The 25,688-nt window shown below is 38.2% G+C and overlaps 1 protein-coding gene, 1 non-coding gene and 1 pseudogene across 13 annotated transcripts in view; 1 reads left to right on the top strand and 2 right to left on the bottom strand.

Annotated features, from left to right (window-relative positions):
- ZFAND4 (zinc finger AN1-type containing 4) overlaps positions 1-23,386 on the top strand; it is a 96,723-nt gene extending 73,337 nt beyond the window's left edge. For all 12 annotated transcript variants that reach the window (XM_053582405.1, XM_053582408.1, XM_053582399.1 and 9 more), the window contains 4 exons: positions 11,066-12,241; positions 13,180-13,234; positions 20,340-20,457; positions 22,253-23,386. In XM_053582405.1, coding sequence (XP_053438380.1) covers positions 11,066-12,241; positions 13,180-13,234; positions 20,340-20,457; positions 22,253-22,388 — 1,485 coding nt within the window. In that variant the 3' untranslated portion in view covers positions 22,389-23,386. The remainder of the gene's footprint in view (positions 1-11,065; positions 12,242-13,179; positions 13,235-20,339; positions 20,458-22,252) is intronic.
- Positions 1-25,688, bottom strand: part of LOC128580506 (elongation factor 1-alpha 1-like) — a 143,292-nt pseudogene that overhangs the window by 25,007 nt on the left and 92,597 nt on the right.
- LOC128582934 (small nucleolar RNA SNORA11) lies at positions 3,093-3,227 on the bottom strand. The gene has a single exon (XR_008379344.1). It is a non-coding gene; the product is annotated as a small nucleolar RNA SNORA11 (small nucleolar RNA).

The raw sequence follows: 25,688 nt of genomic DNA, 5'->3' as shown, positions 1-25,688 counted from the left end.
GCTTGCTCCATTGTGTTACTGAGGGATTCTACTGTGTTTCTCAGATCTTTGATTGCTGGAACTGCTTGTCTCAGTGTGTCAAAATCTTTGGTCATTTGGTCTTTGAATTTGTTTAATTCTTGAGATATCTTTTGGGTTATTGCTTGGAATTCTAATTCGATCTTATTTGCTGTGCAGATCCTGAATTCAGTTTCTGACATCTCAGCTATTTGTTTGTTCATGGACCTTGTGCTGTGTCTGCCCCATTGTTCCTTGGGGGAGTTGATCTACTCTGATTATTCATAGTGCCAGAGTATTTCCCTTTATTTCGCTTCATGATTGTCTTTCACCGTTGCCTCTGGCCGTCTTCAGAGTTTGGGAGGTGTCTCTCCAACATTAGTCCCCATCGGGATCACTCTGTTGTTGCTGGATCTTTGTAGGGAGTGACCCTGTTTAGCTCCTCTGGGGCTGCCCCAGCCCTGGAGTTCTCGTTGTGGGAGCTGCTCTGGAGTGTGACACACCTGGATCCAGCAACAGGGTGGGAGTGGTGCCCACAGTTCTGGGAGTGCCTGGCGCCCAGTGACTTTGGCACAGAGGGCCCAAAGTTCCAGCAGTTTCTGGCCAGGAGAAGGGCTCCATGCAGAGGCAGGGAGGGCTCCAGAGGGCACATGGCTACCAGAGTCCCTGGCCAGATGAGTGGGCTAGTGTAGAGGCTGGGAGTGTACAGGAGGGAGGATGTGGGGTTGCGTGGTGCCAGGAGTTCCTGGTCAGGGCGTCCTCTGGCCTGGGGTCCAGAGTCGCGGGTTCCAGTGCAGCTCTTACTGAGGTCTGGGTGGGCACTGATCATGGGTCATGGGTCACAGCACAGCTCTTACGGAGGTCTGGGTGGGCGCCGGTCGTGGGTCGTGGCACATCTCAATAACTACTATTCTTACATCTGTTACCAGAAGTAAATTTTACCTATTCTGGAAATTTATATAAATGGAATCATAAGGAATATACTCTTCTTCTTTTGGTCTGGATTTTTGTGTTTAATATATTTTTTTGATCCATCTGTGTTACTACATGTATCAGTTATTCTTTCTTTCTCTCTTTTTTTTTTTTTGAGACAGTTTCACTGTGTCACCCTTGGTAGAGTGCCATAGTGCCATGGCATCACAGCTCACAGCAACTTCCAATTCTTGGGCTTAAGCCATTCTCTTGCCTCAGCCTCCCAAGTAGCTGGGAGTACAGGTGGCTGCCAGAATGCCCACCTATTTTTTGGTTGCAGTTTTGATTCTTCTTTTTTTTTTTTTTTTTGAGACAGAGTCCCACCATGTCACCCTCAGTAGAGTGTTGTGACATCATAGCTCACAGCAACCTCCAACTCTTGGGCTTAAGCACTTTTCTTGCCTCAGACTCTTAAGCAGTTGGGACTACAGGTGCCTGCCACAACGCCAGGCTATTTTTTGTTGCAGTTGTCATTGTTGTTTTAGCTGGCCCTAGGCCGGGTTTGAACTCACCAGCCTCGGTATATGTGGCTGTTGCCGTAACCACTGGGCTACAGGCTCCAAGCCTGTAGTTATTCTTTCTTATTGATGTCCAGTGGTGTGCAACCTGTAGGATGTGGGCCACATGCGGATTATTTGAGGACTGTTTTGCCTTTCCGTGGTGTTAGATATCAAGAAAAGTATGCATGACTTTTCTTCTTGCCAATCAGCTTCCATTAGTGTTTGTATATTTAATGTGTGGCCCCAGACATCTCTTCCTCTAATGTGCAGCAGAGAAAAAGTTGGACACCCCCGCTACCATTCCACTGTGTGATTTCAGTTTGTTTCTCTCTTCTCCTTTTGATAGATGTTTGGTTGTTTCTAGCTTTTGACTTTTATCAACAAGTCTTATACATCCTTTGATGGCCATATACGGTCTTTTCTTTGGGGCATATACCTAGCAGTGGACTTTCAGAGTCGTAGGAAAGATGCATTTTTAACTTTAATGGTTATGCCAAACAATTTTACAAAGCTTTCAAACCAATTTATACTCCCATCAATAACATAAGATTTATAGGTTTGTGCTGCATCCTTGCTAACACTTTTTTTTTGGGGGGGGGGGTTATAGCTTTCTTTCTTTTTTTTTTTTTTATTAAATCACAGTTGTGTACATTAATGCGATCATAGGCACCATACACTGGTTTTGCTAACACTTGATATTGCCATTCCTTTTCATTTTAACCATTCTCTTGGCTATGTAGCAGTTTTCATTTCCTTTGCTCTAGTGAGGGATAATGTTGACCTTTCACATGCTTATTGGCCATTAAGAAACTGTCCTCTGTGAAGTGCCTGCTCATTTGTTCATTTGTAAATGAATTATCTTTGGATTATGTAGGTATTTTTATATACTTCGGATACAAATTCTTTGTTAGATGTGTGATTTGCAGGTATTCTAACACTAAGCAGCTTGCTCTCTCACTTTTTTATTCTATTAGTGAATGTTTTTTAACTATAATGTATTCTGATTTATCAGATTTGCTTTTATGATCATTATTTTTATAACATTTTAATGAAATTTTTCCTACCACATGTCTTAAAGCTTTATGGTTATTCCTTTCTCATCTATCTGAATTTAAAAAAATGCAATATCAAGTTAAAGAGCTTTTTTTCTTTTTCCTATGGAGAACAATTGACCTAGCTCTATTAAGAAAAAAATCCTTTCTCTACAGTCCTAAACGTTTATGCACTTGCACTTCAAAATATGCAAAATAAAAACTACAAAGAAAAATGTGCAAATACATTATTTGAATAATTTCAGCACCCCCCCACTCTTAAAAATAGATAGTACAGATAAAAAATCAGGAAGGATATTAGAAGACTTGAACAGTGCTATCAACCTACTTAACCCAATTAACATTTACAGACTCTTCTACCCAACAAGAGAATATACATATTTCTTTTTAAGTACATGCAGAACATTTACAAGGTAAACATATTGTGTGCCATGAAACAAGTTCCCATAAGTTCTTTAAATTTTGCAATATTTTATTAGGCAATTTTTCAAACATACAGCACAGTTCAAAGAATTATACAGTGATCACCCATATACGCACCACATGCATGTTATAATTTTTCTTCTTCTTCACATATAGGGAATTTATTTATAGGGAGGCCACAAGTTTTATCCCCCTCATCACAACCCCAGATTCCTGTTGGGTGTGTTATAAATATTCCAACGAATTTTTTTTTTTTGGCCAGGGCTGGTTTTGAACCCGCCACCTCCGGCATATGGGACCAGCGCCCTACTCCTTGAGCTACAGGCGCCACCCTATTCCAACGAATTTTAAAAGAATCAAGTAATTCAAAAAATGTTCTTTGATTACACTGGAATAAAATTGGAAATCAGTAACAGAAAGATGTATGGAAAAATCTTTTGATGTTAAAACACACTTCTTAGTAACTGATAGGTCAAGAAGAAAACCAAAAGGAAATTAAAAAGTGTTTTACACTGAATAAAAATATATTGATAATGTGATGAATTGATGTTTTAAAAATTTGAAATTATTTTTGCATTCTTAGAATAAATTACTCTAGCTTTTGATGTGTTTTTCTTTTTCTTTAGATTTAGTTTGCTAACTTTTTAAAGGATTTTTGTTCATGAGAGAAATTGGGCTGCAAATTTATTTTCTTTCCAACATTAGTAAAGTTGAGGAAAATTTACAGGGAACATTTGTTTATCCATCACTTACATTCTACTATTAATATATGTATATATATCTTTTGTTTTCTTTTCTTTCCTTCCTTCCTTCCTTCCTTCCTTCCTTCCTTCCTCCCTTCCTCCCTCCCTCCCTCCCTCCCTCCCTCCCTCCCTCCCTCTTGGGCTCAAGTGATTCTCTTGCCTCAGCCTACCTAGTAGCTAGGACTATAGGCACCCACCACAATGCCTGTGTATTTTTAAAGAGAGGGTCTCACTTTTGCTCAGGCTGGTCTTCAACTCCTGAACTCAGGCAATCCAGCCACTTCTCCACACAGCTCAGCTTCCCAGAGTGCTAGGATTATAGGCGTGAGCCACCGTGCCCAGCCTATAATTATTTTTGCATTACATGTTTTGAAGCTCTGTCATTGGATCAAATGCAGATTTGGATTTATGATCTCTTCCTTATGGTTTAACACTCTTATTATGAAAATATTAGTAAAATATTTTTCTGCTTTTCTTATAACGCTCCTAAGATCTACTTTATCAATTATTAGTAGAACTACAGCAGCATTGTTTTGGTTTGTGTTCATATTGTATATTCTTTCCATTTTATTACTTTCAATCTCTGTTCTTATTTTTAAGCAGCACATGGTTGTATTTATTTTATTTTTTTTATCTAACTGGCAAGCTTAGCCTTTTAGTATACTTATATGTAATTACTTAAATGTTCAGATTTTTTCCTTCTTTTTTATTTGCTTTCTGTTTCACCAACCATTATGTTTCATTTTTTTCTCCTATTTGCCCTTTTTTTGAGGGAAGATTAGTCTTTTTGTTACTTAATTTTTCTTCTTCATACCTTTGATACTTATACATTCTTATGCTGATTTATTTACATAGCTTCTGTACAGATTACAGTATGTGTCCTCATCTGTTACAGTCTTTTAAAAATGATTTCTGCCACTTTCTGGTACTTATTGGAGTTAGATGATATCTCAAAGTGGTTTTGATTTGTATTTCTCTGATGATTAAGGATGATGAGCATTTTTTCATGCATTTGTAGGCCATGTGCCTGTCTTCATCAGAGAAGTTTCTGTTCAAGTCTCTTGCCCACACAGAAATGGGGTTATTTATTCTTTTCTTATTGATTAGTTTGAGTTCTCTGTAGATTCTAGTTATCAGACCTTTGTTGGAAGCAAAGGTTGTCTGTTCGCTTTACTTACTGTGTTCTTGGCAGTGCAGAAGCTTTTTAGTTTGATGAGATCCCAGTAATGTATTTTTAGTGTTGCTTCAATTGCCGGGGGTGGGGGTGGGGGGAGGGGAGTCTTCTTCAGATATTTTATCTTCTTTGGCACTACTGTGGGTTCCAAACAACAGATTTTCTCAGCATTTATCTGAAAACTTATTTATTTTACCTTTTTAATTTTTTTTTTTTTTTTGTAGAGACAGAGTCTCATTGTACCCCTCGGGTAGGGTGCCGTGGCGTCACACGGCTCACAGCAACCTCTAACTCTTGGGCTTACGCGATTCTCTTGCCTCAGTCTCCCGAGCAGCTGGGACTACAGGCGCCCGCCACAACACCCAGCTATTTTTGTTGTTGTTGTTGTTGCAGTTTGGCTGGGGCTGGGTTTGAACCCGCCATCCTGGGCATATGGGGCCGGTGCCCCACTCACTGAGCCACAGGCGCCGCCCCTTTACCTTTTTAATTTTAAAGGTAACATTTTAGAAATGTCTCAGACTAGTACAGTGAACACACATATATGCTTTATCTAGATTCACTAATAGTTTTTCACATTTGCTTTCTCTCGGTATTTTTTTTTTTTTATCTTGATCAATTTGGCAGTTAATTGCAGATACCATGACACTCCTCCTAAATACTGACTTCAGCACGTATCTTCCATGCCTTCTGCATGACCACAATACAGTTGTTGCACTCACGTAATTTATCACTGATGCACTTTATGTCTTGTGTATTCACATTTCCCAAGTCTCAGTGATGTTCTTGATAGCTATCAATGGATTCTGGGGATCCAGTCAAGAATCATACCTTGCATTTAAAAAACACTAAAACTTTTAATGTTTACATAGACCTGTTTCTTAGCCTCATTTGGACATTACAGTCAGATATTTTTGAAGAGAATAAGCCAGTTGTTTAGTAAAGTCTCCATTTGGAAATTTGATAGTTTCATCATGATTATATGCAAGTTAAACATTTTTGACAGGAATATTACACAGATGATGTATTCTTCTAAATACAAAACGCCAAGAGTAACATATGTTAATTTGTAGCTTTTTAATTTTAAATTTTCTTTGTAGAAAATTTGCAGTTTTAGTTGGTATTTATACTTTAGTCCAAGAGTTGTTTAATAGATTTTGAAAAATTCCTGGTGGTAGAGCCTTTGTGATTTTTATTATTATTATTATTTTTTTTTATTATGGGGATTCATTCAGGGTACAAGAAACCAGGTTACACTGTTTGCATTTGTTAGGTAAAGTCCCTCTTACATTTTTTATTGTCTTTAAATTTATAGTATGATTACATGAAAATGTTAATATTTCTACTTTATAAACTTACTCTTTGAGATTTAATATCACCTTTCATAAATGTTCCATGTATACTTCACAGGGTAATTTATCCAGGTAACAATAGGATAGACATCTCTCTAGATTGACCTTGTGGATTGTTTAGGTCTTTTGTTTCCTTATTTGTCAACTTGATGCTGATTACAGCCATAAACCACTATACCTAATCTCCCTACTTATTAACTAAGTGATAACTCTTTCTTTTCTCTCTTCCTTTTTTCTCTCATTTTAAAATTTGCATTATTTCTACTTTTTAAGAAAATAGAACATTTATAAATCATTTTTCTATCTTTGTCCTCATTCTTATTTTAAGAAAGTATATCCCATTCTTATTTGTCTTTTTGCTGGTTTCCCCATACTTTTTTGGATAGAAGACTCTTTATCTCTAGGAAACTTCTCAGGAAAAGATGGTAAGTACAGTAATTCTTGAATTTTTGCATATTTAAAACCTTTTTTAGCCTTAACTCTTATTGACAACATGGCTGGATATAAAATGCTTGGTTCACACTTTTTTCCTTGAGTTTCTTTAAAATGTTACTGTGCTGTTGTCTTGCTTTGTATATTGCTATTCAGAAATCTAATTGCTGATCTGACATTCTTTTGTTTGTAAATCATATGAATTCTTTGTCCAGAGAAAGTGAGGATTTTTCTTAAAAATGTAATTTTATTTTTACTAGGATATGATATGTCTTTTAATTAACCATTCTGGGTCAATTTTCACTATACATTTGAGCCTTTTTATCATGAAGATTAAATTATTTCAGGATCACTTCTTAGAGTTTATTTTTTTTATTTTTAATTTTTTTTGTAGAGACAAAGTTTCACTTTATTGCCCTTGGTAGAGTGCTGTGGCATCACACAGCTCACAGCAACCTCCAACTCCTGGGCTTAGGCAATTCTCCTGCCTCAGCCTCCTGAGCAGCCGGGACTACAGGCACCTGCCACAACGCCCGGCTATTTTTTTGTTGCAGTTTGGCCGGGGCTGGCTTTGAACCCGCCACCCTCGGTATATGGGGCTGGCGCCCTACTCACTGAGCCACAGGCGCCTCCCCGAGTTTATGAATTTTTTTTTTTGTAGAGACAGAGTCTCACTGTACCGCCCTCGGGTAGAGTGCCGTGGCGTCACAGGGCTCACAGCATCCTCTAACTCTTGGGCTTATGTGATTCTCGTGCCTCAGCCTCCCGAGCAGCTGGGACTACAGGCGCCCTCCACAACGCCCGGCTATTTTTCTGTTGCAGTTTGGCCGGGGCTGGGTCCGAACCCGCCACCCTCAGCATGTGGGGCCAGTGCCCTACTCACTGAGCCACAGGCGCCACCCTCGAGTTTATGAATTTTTAATGATTAATGTATTTGTTTCTTTGTTTTCTTTCTTAGGGACTTCCTTTATACATATATTGGCAATTCTTTCTTCTATATAACCACTTTCTTATCCTTTTTTTTTTTATTGTTTCAGTTTGAGGGTACAAAGAATTAGGTTACAGTGTTTGCCTTTGTTAGGTAAAATCCCTCTTATAATTGTGTCCCACCCCCAAGAGGTGTGCCATACACCCTAACATTGTGCCCATTAAGTGGGAACACACCCATCCCCTTCTCTCCTCCCCTGTCCCTATTTCCTTATTCCGCTGCCCTCTCACCTTAAATTGATTTCAGTTTTTCTCTTCTGTGGACATGTATTAGATTGTCTACTGGCTTCATATTAGAATTGAGTACATTGGATTCTTGCTTCTCCATTCTTGTGATACTTTACTAAGAAGAAGGTATTCCAACTCCATCTAGATTAATACAAAAGATGTAAAGTCTCCACCTTTTTAAATGGTTGAATCGTATTCCATGGTGTACATATACCACAGCTTGTTAATCCGTTCCTGGGTTGGTGGGCATTTTGGTTGTTTCCACATTTTGGCGATTGTAAATTGAGTTGCAGTAAACAGTCTAGTGCAAATGTCCTTATGATAAAAGGATTTTTTTTCTTTTTTTTTTTTTTTTTTTGTAGAGACAGAGTCTCACTGTACCGCCCTTGGGTAGAGTGCCATGACGTCACACAGCTCACAGCAACCTCCAACTCTTGGGCCTACGCGATTCTCTTGCCTCAGCCTCCCAAGCAGCTGGGACTACAGGCACCGGCCACAACGCCCGGCTATTTTTTTTGTTGCAGTTTGGCCGGGGCCAGGTTTGAACCCGCCACCCTTGGCATATGGGGCCGGCGCCCTACTCATTGAGCCACAGGTGCCACCCAAAAGAATATTTTTTTCTTCTTGGTAGATGCCTAGTAAGGGGATTGCAGGATCACCTGGGAAGTCTAATTTGAGTTCTTTGAGGGTTCTCTTTACTTCCTTTTAAAAAGGTTTATTAGTTTGTAGTCTTATCTCTTATCCTTATATTAAGAAATTATTTTGTTTTTATTCTTTTTCCTGTTTTCAAACATTTCTTCAGTATTTATTCAGTAGAATCTAGTCTCCTTTGAGCATCTCTAATTTAGTCTTCGTTTCTGAGATGATGTGTTTTCTTCAGGGTATTTGCAGGTTTACGGCTCTCATTTCATACCTTTCTATTTTTTGTCCATTGTGTTTTGAGGTTTTTGGTTTATGATTTGGTGTGATTTTTAAAAAACATCTGCAAATACTAACTTCAGGATATTTAATTAAGGTTGGAGTATTATGATGTAGTTTTCTTTTGCTTTATTGTTTTGGGGGAGAATTTCCATCAGCTGAAATGTTCTGATTCTTGTTTTCTATATTTTTTATAATAATTTTGTGTGGATTTGGCCTGCCTTTATCTTTTTATTTTCAGATTTTATTTACTCAGGTCAGCATTAACAGTTATGTGTTAATTCACAGAAGTGAGAATTTTACATAAGGAAGTAGGTTTCCCATTTCAGGAGTACTCTCTGCTCTTGATACAGTAAAACGAAGTTTTTAAAGTCAGTGGCATTTTTATTAGAGGGCAAGATCAGTGTGTTTTCTGATTTGTGATCCATTTTCTCTTTTTCAGGTTTATTTTGTCTTTGTTCTTTCCACCCTAGTTTATCCACATACCTCTTCTCTCTTTCTCTCTTCCTTTCCCTTCCCGTCCCATCTCATCCCATCCCGTCTGTTCCATCCTGTGAAGCTCCACACTCTTGCCTGTCTCTCACCACAAGCATAGGCTTCGCAGACAAGTCTCCCAGATTTGGATATTTTCCTACTTATAGCTAATTTGAAGTTCATATTATTTGGACATCCAGTTTTGCTGAAGACATGGGTTATAAGTGATTCATTTGTTTATGGTGTTGATCTGTGTGCTTTTTGGAGGATATATGGAGAAATTCAGATTGCCATTAACCTCTACAGCCGAGAAGTCATAAAATATTTTTGCTGAATTTGGAATTGCAGATTGGCAAGACAACGGTCCCAACATAAAAGCAGCTATAAGGCTGGTTGCAGTGACTTACCTCTGTAATCCTATCACTCTGCTGGGCCAAGGTGATCTTAAGCAAGACTGAGACCCCATCTCTGCAAAATACAGAAAAAATTAGCCAGGTGTGGTGTACGCCTATAGCTTACTTGGGAGACTGAGGCAGGAAAATCACTTGAGCCCAGGAGTTTGAGGTTGCTGTGAGCTACGATGACACCACTGCATACCAGCTCAGACAACAGAGTGAGACTCTGTCTCAAAAACAAGCAAATAAACAAACAGCTATAGGAGCCAGTTAATCTTTCTAATGTTCTTCCTTTTTAGCTCCTCTGGCTCTCCTTGCCTCAATTGGTATCCCCTGAATTATCTGGCTTTTCTTACATGTTGATATATCTTACATTTCTTACAAGTGAGAATGCTGGTATGTCTTTAGATATTCTGTACCATCCTGATGCCTGCTCTACTAGCATTTTGTTTGTTTTTAAGAGCTAAAGTTTCTTGACTTTATTCATAAAATTATAAGTTTATATGGTACAAAACCTACTATGCCAGGGGACCCCAAGACTGCCCCGGGTTTGATAATTTGCTAGGAAGATTCACAGGACCGTAGAATATAGTATATTGTTGTATATAAGGTTTAGATTTATTACACAAAAAGATACAAAGCAATATGAGCAAAGGGTAAAAGTGCACAGAGCCTAGGCACAGGCACGCGCTTCCTAGAATCCTTATCCAGTCAAGGGCAGTGTGCCCAATTCCTTTATCAGTGAATTGTGACAGCATGTGTGAAATATTTTCTACCAGGGAAGCTCATTAGAGACTTCGTGCCCAGGAATTTTATTTGGCCCATTTGTGTAGCACCCTCTGCCTAACATGTGCATTGCAGACTACCAGAAGGAAAGCAGGTGTTCAGCATAAACCATATTTTGGTTGCAGTGTTTGTGTAGGTACAGTGAGCCCCTCTTGCCAGATAGGATCATGGGAACCCACCTGAAATACAAGTTCCTAAAAGCTGAACATGTGAGCAAGCCTTTTCAAGGATAGCAGGTTAGACCCATTAACTTTTCTTCCTACCTACCTACCTAGTCAAACATTTATTGATTGATCCCACTAGGAAAAATTACTGGGAATCTAATATAGGTCAGGAAGGTCACATCTAATGTAATTAATTTTCTTCTAAGTAAAATGTTAAGAAATAATAGTGAGGAAATAAACAAAATCATTTTTCTTCAACAGTCTCAGAAAATTTTACTCAGTGAGGGAAGATAGCAAAATTCTTCTCAGTCATAATCTTAAGATTTTAATCTTTTAAAAAACATTCTAAATTGAGATAATAAAAATGCCAATATGTTATGGTAAGTAACATTTTCTTCCTTTATTAATTTTTGTTAATGGGCAGAGAAAGTGACTGTGTAAAGAAATTATTTATTCACTCTTTTCTTTTAGCCTAAGAAAGCTGTCAAAGTAAAGCCTCGGCCACCTGTAGCTCCTCGGCCGTCTAGTGGTTCCACCGCAACAGCTCGCCACAGATTGCTAAGGGTCCTCCCCCACATTGGGCAACCTTGTTTACCTTCTCCTGGGAATACATACCTACCTGAAAAGTCCAGGAATGCAATTTCACATTTGGCACCTCAGCCCTCTGCTGATAGACCCATATCATCTGTCACTAGTGAATTTCTTAAGGAAGATGGTAACTGGGAGAGTAACACACACCCTCATGCCAGTAGTAGCATCAGACTACCACCTCACATTCTCCACCTGGACTTTGAAAACGAGAAAGAGCGTGCTGATTCTATTTTCCATCTTGGACCATCCCTTATTGGGCGGACAAAACACTTTTCAGGAAACTTGACATCTAATAATGAGGATGACCCTGTCTTATTTCCAGCTTCAGAAAAGTGTGTAACTGAAGAATCACTTCTACCTGAAGTGGGTTCATTTACTTCATTTACAGAAAGAAATGCTGAAGAACAGAACAGTGGCTCAGAGGGCACACGGAAGGTAAATCCAGAGTTCTTACTCACTAACAGTGATAAAGGGTTCAGAGCTACAGAGCAGCATTTTAAACATGTTTCAAGAGTACTGAGCAGTGAATCAGTAGAGACTCCTGTTCTTAAGCACCGTGAATTAAGTCCACACAAGAATAGACTCTTGTCACCTATCCGCTGTTCTGCACCAATGCCGCTACATAGTTCTTTGGTGAAACCACAGAGACAGTCCAAATGTTTTGAGTCTGGGAGCCTTCACTCTTCTGCTTCACAAAATGTCCTCCAGTCATTGGATGATCGAAACATAACTGATTCTTCTTTCTCTAGGACTACTCGCTTTCGAGGTGTTAAAGTTGATTCACCTGGGAAAAGATCTGATATTATTTCCAAGGTTGAGGCTCGAGATATCACAGAAATGGCTAACAAGGCTTCCAAAGAGCCTGTTGGTTGTGTAAATAACCTTGGTTTTCTTGCTTCACTGGCTCGGAGCACGAGCAGAGACAATTTACAGAGCACACGTGGAGTGGGCAGGCTTCGGCCCTCTGCAATGGGGCTGCCTACAAACCTCCAGCATTTTCAGGAAGAAAGCCTTAGGAAAAGTTCCCCCCAGTTAGAACCTACGGAATTTTTTCTAGTAAGTATTTTCCTGTCAACATTCTCTACTAGTTACCCTTGTGATGATCAGCATATTTGAGGTTTGTTTTTTGTTTACTCAAATATGAGGCCTAAGGTTGGATTTTTTTCCCCATAACTTTTTATGAAACTGTTCAGTTTGTAGAAAATCTATTTATAGTTGTATTTTAAGTAATCTTGAATTGAGGACTGTATTTTGAAAGTAAGTTCATATAAATAGTTTATCTTTTTTTTTTTTTGCAGTGTTTGGCCGGGGCTGGGTTTGAACCCACCACTTCTAGCATATGGGGCCAAAGCCACAGGCACCACCCTATCATATATTTTTATAAGCTATATAAAGCTATAAATATAGCTATTAATAAGCTATAAATATAGCTATATATAAGCAATATATTTTTAAAAGCTAAATATTTTTAATGTTTTTTCCAAGTAAGAACATCAATTTTGAGCCATCAAATTTTTTTTTTTTTGAAACAGAGCCTCAAGCTGTTGCCCTGGGTAGAGTGCTGTGGCATCACAGCTCACAGCAACCTCCAACACCTGGGCTCAAGCAGTTCTCCTGCCTCTGCCTCCCAAGTAGCTGGGACTACAGGCGCCTGCCACAATGCCCGGCTATTTTTTGGTTGCAGACATCATTGTAATTTGGCAGGCCAGGGCTGGATTTGAACCCTCCAGCTCAGGTGTATGTGGCTGGCGCCTTAGCTGCTTAGCCACAGGCACCGAGCCGAGCCATCAAATTTTATTCTTTTAAAGGTAAATAATATGCACAATATTGCCAAATGTGAGAATCAGTTTCTAAGTTAATTTAATTAAGTAAAAATCAAATAATTTAAAATGAAAGCCAGTAGCATCTTAATAAAATACAAGTATTTCATGTTTGATGATCTCTTCTGTTCTCCATTGACTCACCTTTGCAGATGTTTTGTGTTTTAATTGTAGTCTGCCCGTGGTATTGGAATGAATGGAAATAATGCAGCAGCGGGGAAAAGAATAGGTGAGTTACAGATAATTTTGAAAACAATAAAAGGCTTATAATGACATAATTATATATATGTATATATGTAACTGCTGAATTTTAAATAGAAATTGAGATAATGGGCCGGGCATAGTGACTCACACCTGCATTCTTAGCCCTGTGGGAGGATGAGGCAGGTGATTGCTTGAGCTCAGGAGTTCGAAACCGGCCTGAATAAAAGCAAGACCCCACCTTTACTAAAAATAGAAAAACCAGCCAGGTGGTGTGGCATGCACCTGTAGTCCCAGCTACTCAGGAAGCTGAGGCAAGATGATTGCTTGAGCCCAGGAGTTTGAGGTTGCTGTGAGCTGTAGTGCCACTGCACTCTAGCCTCAAGCAACAAAGTGAAATTGTCAAAAAACAGAAAAAAGAAATGGAAAGTATGTTCTCTGGGTTATGTACAAGTACAGAGTAAACTTTTTGCTTAAACTTCTTTTTCAATTAATAAAATAATTATGAGGACTGTAAGACATATATGAAAAATTAAACAAAAATTAAAATAGATCTCTTATCTGGGAAGAGGTATGATCTACAGGAAAAAACAAGATTATTGAATAATTAACATGTAGTTCCCAACCCCTTAGTTGCTGGACACTTAGAGCCATGTGGGTTTTAAGGAATGACCCTAGAAAGATGTTTTTTAGCATTATGGTCTAATAGCAAGGGTGATGGTTAAGAGTCTCTTTTTGATGAACTGGGTAGTTCTGGATAAAAAGAGAGTCTCTAGTACCAGCCCTTCCCAAGTATAGTAGCAAAAATGACCATAACGTTAGCACTTCTCCCAAGAGTAACACCTAAAGATGTGCTAGCCAGTCATTGAGGAGGGAAGCTGTTTTCTTTTTATTTTAGTACCTAGACCAAGGATAGGAAACTGATTACCAAAGATATACCACTTTTGTAACCCCAAAGTTTTAAAGATAGTTAATATATATTGGTTCTCATGTGAATTTTTTGTTTTTAGAGACACTTAAGGTTCATTTTTCATTCCTATGTAAGGCTGAGATTAATAAAGTCTTAATATATTCACTTAATTTTTTCCAATTCTTTTTATTGTGGTAAAATACACATAACATGAAATTTATAATTTTAACCATTTTTTTTTTGTAGAGACAGAGTCTCACTGTACCACCCTTGGGTAGAGTGCCATGGCATCACACAGCTCACAGCAACCTCTAACTCTTGGGCTTACGCGATTCTCTTGCCTCAGCCTCCCGAGCAGCTGGGACTACAGGCGCCCGCCACAACGCCCAGCTATGTTTTTTTTTGTTGCAGTTTGGCCAGGGCTGGGTTTGAACCACCCCCCCTCAGCATATGGGGCCGGCGCCCTACTCACTGAGCCACAGGCACCGTCCTAATCTTAACCATTTTTAAATGTACAGTTTAGTGACATTAAGTACATTCACATTATTGGGCAACCATTATAACCATCCTTCTCCAGAACACTTTCCATCTTGTAAAACTGGAACTCCGTACTGGAAGACTAACATCTTATTCCCACCCACCCTGGCAGCTCCTAACAACCACTATTCTGTCTTTGGTTTTTGAAGTACTAAGTATTTCATGTAAGTGGAATCATACAATATTGCATTTTTGTGACTGGCTTATTTCACTTACAGTGTGTTCAAGTTTTATCCAGGTTATAGCATGTGTCAGAATTTCCTTCCTTTTTAAGGCGATACTCTGTTTACATGTATTGTATATAACACATTTTGCTTATCCATTCATCTGTAGACAGTGTGTTGCTTTCACATTTTGATGTGAATGATGGTGCTATAAACTTGGATGGACAAAAATCTTGAGACACTGCTTTTAGGTTTTTTGGGTATATACCTAGAAGTGAAATTGCTGGCTCATAATTTCTATTTTGAGGTTTTTAGGAACCACCATATTGTTTCAATAGTTGCTATACTGTGTTCCATTCCCACCAACAGTGTACAAGGATTCCAATTTCTCTACATCTTTATCAGTACTATTTTCTGGGTTTTTATTTTTTTTTATTTTTATTTTTTGCCGGTAGCTATCCTAATAGGTGTGAGGTGTTATGTCATTGTGGCTTTGATTTGCATTTCTGTAATGATTAGTAATATTGATTCCCTAATTAGTGACGTTGACTCCCTAATAATTAGTTGCATGTATTTATTGGCCATTTGTATATCTTCTTTTGAGAAATGTCTATTCATGTCCTTTACCTATTTTTTAATCAGGTTGGTTGTGTTTTTCTGCTGTTGAGTTTTAGGAGTTTATATATTCTAGATATTAATCCCTTATTAAATCATTTGCAGGATTTTCTCCCATGAGTTGCTTTTTACTCTTTTCACAGTATCTTTGGATACATGAAAGTTCTTAATTTTCCTGAAGTCCAATTTCTCTATTGTCTCCTGTTACTTGTGCGTTTGGTGTAATATCTAAAAAAATCACCAATAAATCCAATGTCAAGTAGCTTTACTCTTATGTTTCCTTCTAGAAATTTTATGGCTTTATGTTTTATGTTAAATCTTTATTTTGAGTTAATTTTTATAGGGTAGGGGCCTATTTTCTTTCCTGTGTGGACAACCAGTTTTCCTAGCACCTTCTGTTGAAAAGACTGAACTTCTCCATCAAATGGTCTTGGCATCCTTGTTGAAGGTCATTCGACCATATATGTGAGGGCTTGTTTCTGTGCTGACTATCCCATTGGTCTGTTTGTCTATCTTTATGCCTATACCACAGTATTTTCTGGTTTTGTTTTTTTATTTAGACCCAGTGTCTCACTCTATCACTCAGCCTGGACTGCAGTGAAGCAGGGTTCTGGCATTGCTCACTGCAACTTCAAACTTCTGGGCTCAAGTGATTGTCCCATCTCAGCTTCCTGAGGAGCTGAGACTGCAGGAATGCTCTACCATACCTGGCTAATTTATTATTATTTTGCGGTTTTTGGCTGGAGTTGGGCTTGAACCCGCCACCTCCGGCATATGGGGCCAGCACCCTACTCCTTTGAGCCACAGGCGCTGCCCCCTGGCTAATTTATTTTGTAGAGATGGGGTCTCACTGTTGCCTAGACTGTTCCTGCACTCCTGGCCTCAAGTGATCCTCCTGCCTTGGCCTATCAAAGTGCTGGGATTACAGTTGTGAGCCACTCTGTTTGTTTTTTTTTTTGGTGACAGAGTCTCACTATGTCACCCTCAGTAGAATGCTGTGGCATCACAGCTCACAGCAACTTCAAACTCTTGGGCTTAAGTGATTCTCTTGCGTCAGCCTCCCAAGTAGCTGGGACCATAGGTGCCTGCCACAGTGCCCGGCTATTTTTTTGTTGCAGTTGTCATTACTGCTTAGCTGGCCCGGGCTGGGTTCAAAGCCACCACCCTCAGTGCATGTGGCCAGCGCCAACCCCCTACTCTGTTTTGATTACTTTACAGCTGTTGTTTTTCCTTGACATGTACTCAAGTCTGTCCTTCCCTAACTCACAGAGAAGCCTCTTAGAAATTTGTGTTAACACTCAGCTCTGGTAGCTCAGTTCTAATGTAGGTGTCAGTGCTTTCTCACTTCTCGTTACTTCTCTGAAACTGCTATTACTGAGGTCGCTGAAGGTCTCCATAATTTCTATCTGGGCATGTCTTTGCATCCTTACCTTATTTGATTTTTGTGGCCTACATTCTTGAAATAGGTTTGGGTTGTTTTTTTTTCTTTCTTTCTTTAAGAATTTGTTATTTTTATGTTTAATATTTATTTAGTGCTTATACTTTTTTAATTTTTTTCTTTCTCTTTTTTAGACAGAGTCCCACTATGTCACCCTTGACAGAGTACTATGGCGTCACAGCTCACAGCAACCTCAAACTCTTGGGCTTAAGCGATTCTCCTGCCTCTGCCTCCTAAGTAGCTGGGACTACAGGCGCCCGCCACAACGCCCAGCTATTTTTTGTTGCAGTTGCCATTCTTGTTTAGCTGGCCAGCCTCGGTGTATGTGGCTGGTGCCATAACCACTGTGTTATGAGTGCCAAGCCTTTGTTTTTTTTTTTCTTTTAAAAGAAATTCTGGGCTATCATGTTATAGGTTTTTGCTTTGGTTCATGGTTTGGTCTTGTTTGTTTTTTACATCAGTTTTTTTTTACCTTTACTTTTTCTTTTTCAGTCAGTCCTCTGCTTGTCCCAGATACATGCTTTTTTGTTTAATTACATTTAGGTTCAAGGCATCGGCTTGCACCACAATGATGATTCCTCAAACTAGAACTGTGTAACTTGCTGACATTTCCTCTCACAGCAATACCTGACTGTGTCCTTCTGAATTACCTTGAAGGTTCTGTGTACATTTTATTTAATTGACTTAACCAAATTCTTCCATTGGTCCTCTCTTTCTTTTCACTGTATGGTCTCCCTTGGGAACTTTGTCCATTTTTATATGGTTAGCCATCATTTTCAGCCAATGATTACCAAACTTGTGTCTGGAATGCTAATTTGTTATTTTTTGGCTGTCTTTCTGTTGAGTGTTTTTATAGATCATTATGTTAGATCAAATATTAGATTAGGAAATACCAAACAAGTATATTAGTTCAAACAATTTTTTCTCTTTTTCTGAAAAGCAACTCTTCACATTGTATATAAGAATGATATAAAAAATTTATAGAATTTTTCTTTATTCATATATTCAATACACATTGAAAGAAGGCTTCACAGCATTGATTGATGTTTTAAGTATATATACATTTTTATGTAAAAAATTGTATAGAATTTTTCTTTATTCATATTCAATACACATTGATAAAAAGCTTCAGAGAATTGATGATTGATGGTGTTTTACAGTATAAGTAGAATTTCACTAGGTTAAGGTGGAATAGAGCATTTGAGAATAAAAAATTGTGGATATAAGTGGACCTATTGTTCAGGGTGGGTATGATGTGGTAAATGACAAGAAATGACTCTGGGAAGTTATAAAAGCTATTGTATTGAACACATAAGACCTGAAATGCCAGTCCAAGGAATTTGGATTTTTCTATGGGGGGCAATATGTAGGGAATATAACATTAGTGATGGTTCCTGGCATGAAGTAATGGACTAATAAATACTTCTCTCTGTGTAGAAGATGTATGGAAACTGTCCTCACAGGAGACACCTGCAGTTATGTGGCCTCTGTCTCTACATGTTCATGAGAGTTCTTAAGTGAAAAACATTTGGAGAACAATTGAGTTAAGCTTCTCCAAAGGAAAGAAAAAAATGAAAATGTGACTATATTAAACTATCATCAGTAGATTCTTCTACCATTGTTTAAGGAAGACTATCTAAGCCTCGATTTCAAACTAGGTTTGAGTAGATAAACTGTCGCTGGATCTCCCGTAGTGTGTGTCTTCCCTCTGTGTCCGGCAGGCGAGTGAAGAAGTGGAAAGCACCGTCACCTTTGAGAAATGTTCTTGGTGCCTCTAACTACACTTGAGAAAGAAAGTTCTTGTTGGGGTGGCGCCTGTGGCTCAAGGAGTAGGGCGCTGGTCCCATACGCCGGAGGTGGCGGGTTCAAACTCAGCCCCGGCCAAAAAAAAAAACCACACACACACACAAAAAAGAAAGTTCTTGTTAACTGAGTTGGTGGCAAGGTACCTCTAGGAGTCATATAGTTAGTTGTTTCAAATTTCGTTTCCAATTTTGTGGGATATTTGGGAGCGTAGTTTAGACTGGTAATAACGCAGACTTAATTTTGTTGCACCCAGTGTTCTGGCAAAAACCATAGCACCAGTTAATTGTGATCCAATTTTTTGAACCCTTGAAGGATTTCAGAGACATAGCTGCCAAATAAACATTAAACTGAGGCCTCTCAAACTTTTTCAGCAGGGGAAACTAGACGCCTGCACCACTGAAATTACCTTCCCTCCCCCCCCATTCTTTCCATTTGTTCTTACTTTCTTTGTCTCTTGCTTCTTGGCCCTTGAGTGCCACCAAGCATTTGTGTGCCTGTATTGGTGGTATTCTAAGAACTACAGCCCATGACTTTGAGCCCATCTGCTTATGACTGGGGTTTCTTGGCATTTCAGTTAGTTCTAAAAGCCATTTCACTTAGTAATTAAAGAAACCAGTTTAATTACTTCTTATATAATAATAGATGTGCTTTTATTTTTAAGGTGAAAAATAAAGTTGGTACAATTGTACAGAATTTAGTAAGGTTTTTGGAAAGCTAGTAATACTGTGATATTGAGCCATTTGGTGTGTTTTTCATATTGATAATGTGATTTTGTATGATTATAGCATTCTTAAAATTGAATGAACTTGTTTGACCTTAAATCACTTAGTTGCCTCAGAAAAAGTATTAATACACGTTCCATTATCTCAAAAATAAACAAACTGAAGCTTTCAAAGAATAAGTGACTTGGTTGTAGTTTGATAAATTTGTTTTCTGTGGTGTAATCAGGACTGGAAGACCAGTTTCATGACACTTCGGTGCTCCTTGTTAATGAATAAAATGATTGTATTGCAGTTATGTTTTTCTCAGAAGTCTCATCAAATATGATTTTGAACCAGACATTTTTCTTGATTTTCTGTCAAAGTTTGGTATATTTTATATGAAATAGGTTACCCTTAACAATCAGAAAGATGATGTATATAATAAGTCCTAAAAATCTAAGTCCTAATCAGTAGAAACCTCCCTCATCTTTTAAAAAAAACGTTCTACTACAACTTCACTTGTAGAGTCTGTAAATAATTTTAGAAACAAAAATATTATAGCCAGGCGTGGTGGCTCAGACCTGTAATCCTGGCACTCTGGGAGGCCGACACAGGTGGATTGCCTGAGCTCCGAAGTTGGAGACCAGCATGAGCAAGAGCAAGACCCCATCTCTAAAAATAGCTGGGCATCCTGGCAGACACCTTTAATCCCAGCTACTTGGAGGCTGAGCTGTGAGAATTGCTTGAGCCCAAGAGTTTGAGGTTGTTGCTGTGAGCTATGACACCACAGCACTCTACCGAGGGCAACAAAGCAAGACTATTTCAAAAAGAAAAAAAACATATAATGTTAAAAACATGAAATGTTTACTTTGATAGAAATGTGTTTTTGTTTTGCTTAATATAAGTATTTCACATTTAGAATTTTATGCCTGTGTTAATCAAGGTGTCCTTTCTCTAAACAGGAGAATGTACTCATCACCTCCCACCTGTGAAAGCCCCAATTCAAACAAAGAAGAAAACAACAAAACATTGTTTTCTTTGTGGAAAGAAAACAGGACTGGCTACTAGCTACGAATGCAGGCAGGTTGGCCAGCTAGAGAAGCTGAGAAGCTTTCTTTGTGGTGACCCAACTTGGGGATCAGGCAAAATAAAACATTATTTGTGTTTGTTTTTTTTTTTAATTTTTTTCAGCCGCCCAAGTAGCTGGGACTACAGGCTCCCACCACAACGTCTAGCTATTTTTTGTTTGCAGTTTGGCTGGGCCCAGGTTTGAACCTGCCACCCTTGGTATATGGAGCTGGCACCCTACTCAGTGAGCCACAGGTGCTGCCCATAAAACATTATTTAAATTGGCCATTCATAACATCATTAAGATGATGTTGGCTGGACACAATGGCTCATGCCTGTAATCCTAGCACTTTGGGAAGGCTGAGGTGGAAGAATCACTTGAGGCCAGGAGTGCAAGACCAGCCTGGGCAACTTAGTGAGACCCTGTCTCTATAAAATATAGAAAAATTATCTGGGCATGGTGGTGCTTGCTGCCTGTAGTCTCAGCTAGTGGGGAAGCTGAGGCAGGAGGATTACTGAGCCCACAGATTTGAGGTTGCAGTGAGCTATGACGACACCACTGACACCACTGCACTCTAGCCCAGGCAACAGAGCAGGACCTTATCTTAAAAAAAAAAAAAAAAGAAGATGTTATGGTAAATAGCCTCCCTCAGTTGGAGTCCTAATTGACTGAAGTAAAGAATAAGTAGATAGTTCATGGTAAATAGCTCATGGGTTTTCAAAAAGCAAAATCCCTGCCATTCAAATTAGGAGATTTAAACCAGTAGGAGAGTGTACCTTGTCTTAAAATAAACTTACTTGTTTTTTGTTTGATCTTTGCCTAGAAGAACCCCTCCCCCAAGATTCTGTTTTTAATTGAACTGAAAAAAAGGAACTAGATTTAATTTACTATACATTTTAACAATTATAAGATACACTTCTATTTCAAAATAGATGAATAATGTATCTTCAAAATAATGAATTTTTCTTTCCATAATTATTTCTTTCATTAGCATTAATCCTTTCATTAGCATTAATCAGTATCATCCAAGGATGGTATCTGGCAACCCAGCCATTGAAAGTAACAAGTGCTTTTTAGAGTATATTCTATTCAAATGAATACAGCTTATCTTGCTGCTAGAAATATTTAAAAAAAAAATTTCATGGTATAAGGGCAGCGCCTGTGGCTCAGTCGGTAAGGCACCGGCCCCATACACCAAGGGTGGCAGGTTCAAACCCGGCCCCAGCTGAACTGCTACCAAAAAATAGCCGGGCGTTGTGGTGGGCGCCTGTAGTCCCAGCTACTTGGGAGGCTGAGGCAAGAGAATCGCTGAAGCCCAGGAGTTGGAGGTTGCTGTGAGCTGTGTGATGCCACGGCACTCTACCGAGGGCTCTAAAGTGAGACTCTGTCTCTACAAAAAAAAAAAAAAAAAAAAGAAAATTTCATGGTATAGTTTGATTTTATATAATTTTTCTCATGAGACTGAATTTCTCAGAAATTAAGAATTTTTTCAAGTTTACTAGGTGTAAGAGAAATAGTGGGCATATTTATCAGCTTTTGCAATTTTATTACTCATTAACATTTCTAGACCTTGTTTCATTCCATAATGGATTCTTTATTATAAACTGTAATAATGATAGATGATAAATGTGCTCTTTGGGGGTGTGTTTGTGCTTGTTTACGATTGGAAGGTGAAATGTTAGCACTGAAATTGCTAAAGAGAACCAAAGGGCTCCTGTTGGACTACCTGAAGTCAAGCTCTCTCTCCCAAGAGATGAGTATTTCATAGAAATGTGACTATTCACATAAACTTTTTTTGTACTTTAGATGTGGAAACAACTTCTGTGCATCTCATCGCTATGCAGAAACTCACGGCTGCACCTATGATTACAAGAGTACAGGGAGGAGATACTTGCAGGAGGCAAATCCTGTGGTTAATGCACCAAAACTTCCAAAAATCTAACTTCCTCTGCATCTTACTGTTCTGCCTGAGGAATCGTATTATAATGAAAGAAGAATATTGTTTAGACTGCATTATTTTTGCTCGACTCCAAAAGATTTGCTAAATAACAAAAGCATATAATGCATATTGTTGGAGAATGAGAATGCTACTGTATTTGCCATCTTTATTCTTTGGTGAATCAAAAGTTTTAAAAGTAGTTTTAAAAACTTTAACTATATGATTTAGTTTTGTTATTGCATGTCTTGTGTTGTTTTATATTTGATATTGCAGTTTTATTAGATAAGTCTTCAAAAGATGCACTTTAGGAAGTTAATATTGACTGTTTAACCAGGCTTCCATGCTGTACAGAAATCAGTGGTCGTGTAATAGCTCGAGTCAAAATGACGGCCATGTTTTTTCTTTCTTTCCTTCTTTCCTTTTTTCTGATTTCCTTCTCTTTTTCCCCCTCTCTCCTTTCTCCCTTCCTCTTCAGATCCCCTCCCTCCTCCCTCCCTCCCTTCCTTCCTTCATTCTCTTCCTTCCCTTTCTCCTTCTCTTTCCTTCTTTTTTTGCAGAGGTTAAGTGGGTGGGGATTTAAAAATATATCCCATGAGCCCAGGTGTGAAAATTTATTGGGTTTACTAGCAAGTTCTTTTTTATTTCAAGCTACTTTTAATAAAAAAGAAAGTTTTCTCATGTGGTTTTTAACACATATATTTCTTCTGCATTCATATTGGCATTCAGATATGTACCCATTCTATAAAACACATCATGTTAATAGTATATATTTCTTAAAAATACTATTTTTGAATGGTAGGTTTAAAGTAGATGTCCTACTTATTGCTATTAAATACAGAAAGGAACATTTTCTTTTTGAAAAATGTCTATATTTAAAACAAAATCTCACAGCTTGATTTGTTTTTCTTACATGTTGAGTGCTATTACAAGGAGAAATTCAAATAAATATTCAGTTTCATTATGAGTTCGATTATTTGGTTATTTATAAGAATTTTTCATTTATAAACACTTTTAAAAATAAAATCGTTCAATTAAATAAACCACTAATTTATTTTCCTTGGACAAAATGACTGTCAGTAGAAAAGTATTGTTTTAGGGTGTAAGGACACTGCTCCCCAGGTATAACTGCTGTTCAGACTTTGAGGAGGCCACTTGCTTTGTATAGGTTCAACTGAAGCTGATCCAGAACCCTGATATATAGCTGGCAGGCTTCTCAAGTCAACTGCAGCTCTGGGCTCTGCAGGGGTACCAGAAGGCTAATTTAGGGGCTATATAGGGCCTCTTCCTCTATTCAAGGTTGAGTGAACTGGAGAGCTCACTTCCTTTGCTTCCTATAAGAGATAAATGTTGGTGGAGACAGATGCCTTCAGAGAGAGAAATACATTTATAAGAGGTGATGGTAAAAATTAACAGAGGAGCCATGCAATAAGAAATTGAAGGGCGGCGCCTGTGGCTCAGTCGATGGGGTGCCGGCCCCATATACCGAGGGTGGCAGGTTCAAGCCCGGCCTCGGCCAAACTGCAACCAAAAAATGGCCAGGCGTTGTGGCGGGCGCCTGTAGTCCCAGCTACTCGGGAGGCTGAGGCAAGAGAATCGCTTGAGCCCAGGAGTTGGAGGTTGCTATGAGCTGTGTGAGGCCACGGCACTCTACCAAGGGCCATAAAGTGAGACTCTGTCTCTACAAAAAAAAAAAAAAAAACATAGAAAAAGAAAGAAATTGAAGGTATGCTTTTTAAGGGAGTGGATATAAAATATTTCATCTGTTAGTAATTTAGTTTTCTGTTACCAAGAAAATATGTGCTTTATCCCTTTAAAATATAAAAATGTCATTAACATGGGTAAACTGCTGAAAAATGGGCCAAAACGTAATTATTCTATAAATAAATGTGAATGCTCAGGGCATGCTTGCTATATACATAGCGCACTATGCTTTTTAAAGCAAGACTGTAAGTAGACATAAGTTTTAAGTTTTGCCAAAGATTTTGGTCAAAGTTGAAACTTTATACTAGCTTGTAAGTCACTAAGAGAAAACCACTTTAATTTCCACAAGTTGTGTCATTATTAAGGGTCATTTATTTATGCTTTAAATTTTTTGTTGTTGTTGTTTTTGTTTTGAGAAAAGGTCTCACACTGTTGCCCAGGCTGTAGTGCAGTGGCCTCATCACAGTGGCCTCACTGCAACCTCAAACTCCTGAGCTCAAGCAATCTACCTACCTTGGTCTTTCAAGTAGCTGGGACTACATGTGTGCACCACCACACCTGTCTAATTTTTCTATTTATAGAGATGAGGTCTCGCTATTGCCCAGGCTTTTCTCAGTCTCCTGAGTGCTGAGAGTGTAGGTGTGAGCCACTGCACCTGGTGTATATGCCTTAAATTCTTACACTGAAATTTAGTCTTGGCATTCCAAGTAATTAGCAGAGTGGCTTACATTTAGGCAGTAAAGATCCTTTGTATAAATTAATTGTTGTATTGAACAACTTAATCATGATGAAAACAATGTCATTTTTTTGTTTTATTTAGCTAAACTCATAGGATAGAGTTCAGTTTCTCCAATTTTTTTTTTAAACCAAGCATTTGGTTTATAACAACCTTAAAAAATTTTAATCTTTAACTTTTAGCTGTGTGAAATATTTTTAAGTTATAGTTAGTGTAATATAACCATTCTAATATGAGAAATTTAAATACTCAGATGTTTTTAAATTTTATCAGTGGTTTAACTTGTGGAGGGAATTAGAAAAAATGAGAAAGGAGTTTATTGTCTCATATGTTAATATGGTTTTAAAGACACTATGGTAAATAATGACAAATTTTGTATCAAATAGTGTTTTCCAACGTGTGACCTTTAGATAACTCTTAGAATATGAGGTGATGTTGGGCAGCGCCTGTGGCTCAAAGGGGTAGGGCGCAGGCCCCATATGCTGGAGGTGGCGGGTTCAAACCCAGCCCTGGCCAAAAACTGCAAAAAAAAAAAAAAGAATATGAGGTGATGTTACATGGGTGAATATTTTTACTAATTATATATTTTATTATAGATCAGAAAATATGATTATAAACAGTTTAAGTTGAAAATAAAGTAAAATAAATTGGTACAGGTTAAAAGATGTTGATTGAAAATCGATAAGCAAGGATATGTATAGCAAAAATCATTAAAGCAGAACTGAATGAACTTTTCTTTGAAAATTATGTTAAATTTTTAAACAGTTGATGAAAATAATATACGTTTTAGAAAAACTGTACATGTATATAAGCATAAAAAATGCAAAGCAAAAATTTCACCATAGACATCCCATCTTCTATTTTTT

This window comes from Nycticebus coucang, chromosome 3, assembly GCF_027406575.1.
Source record: "Nycticebus coucang isolate mNycCou1 chromosome 3, mNycCou1.pri, whole genome shotgun sequence".
In the NCBI taxonomy this organism is placed as follows: Eukaryota; Metazoa; Chordata; class Mammalia; order Primates; family Lorisidae; genus Nycticebus; species Nycticebus coucang.
Note: the sequence above shows the minus strand (reverse complement) of the source record. Positions and strands in the feature narration are given on the sequence as shown.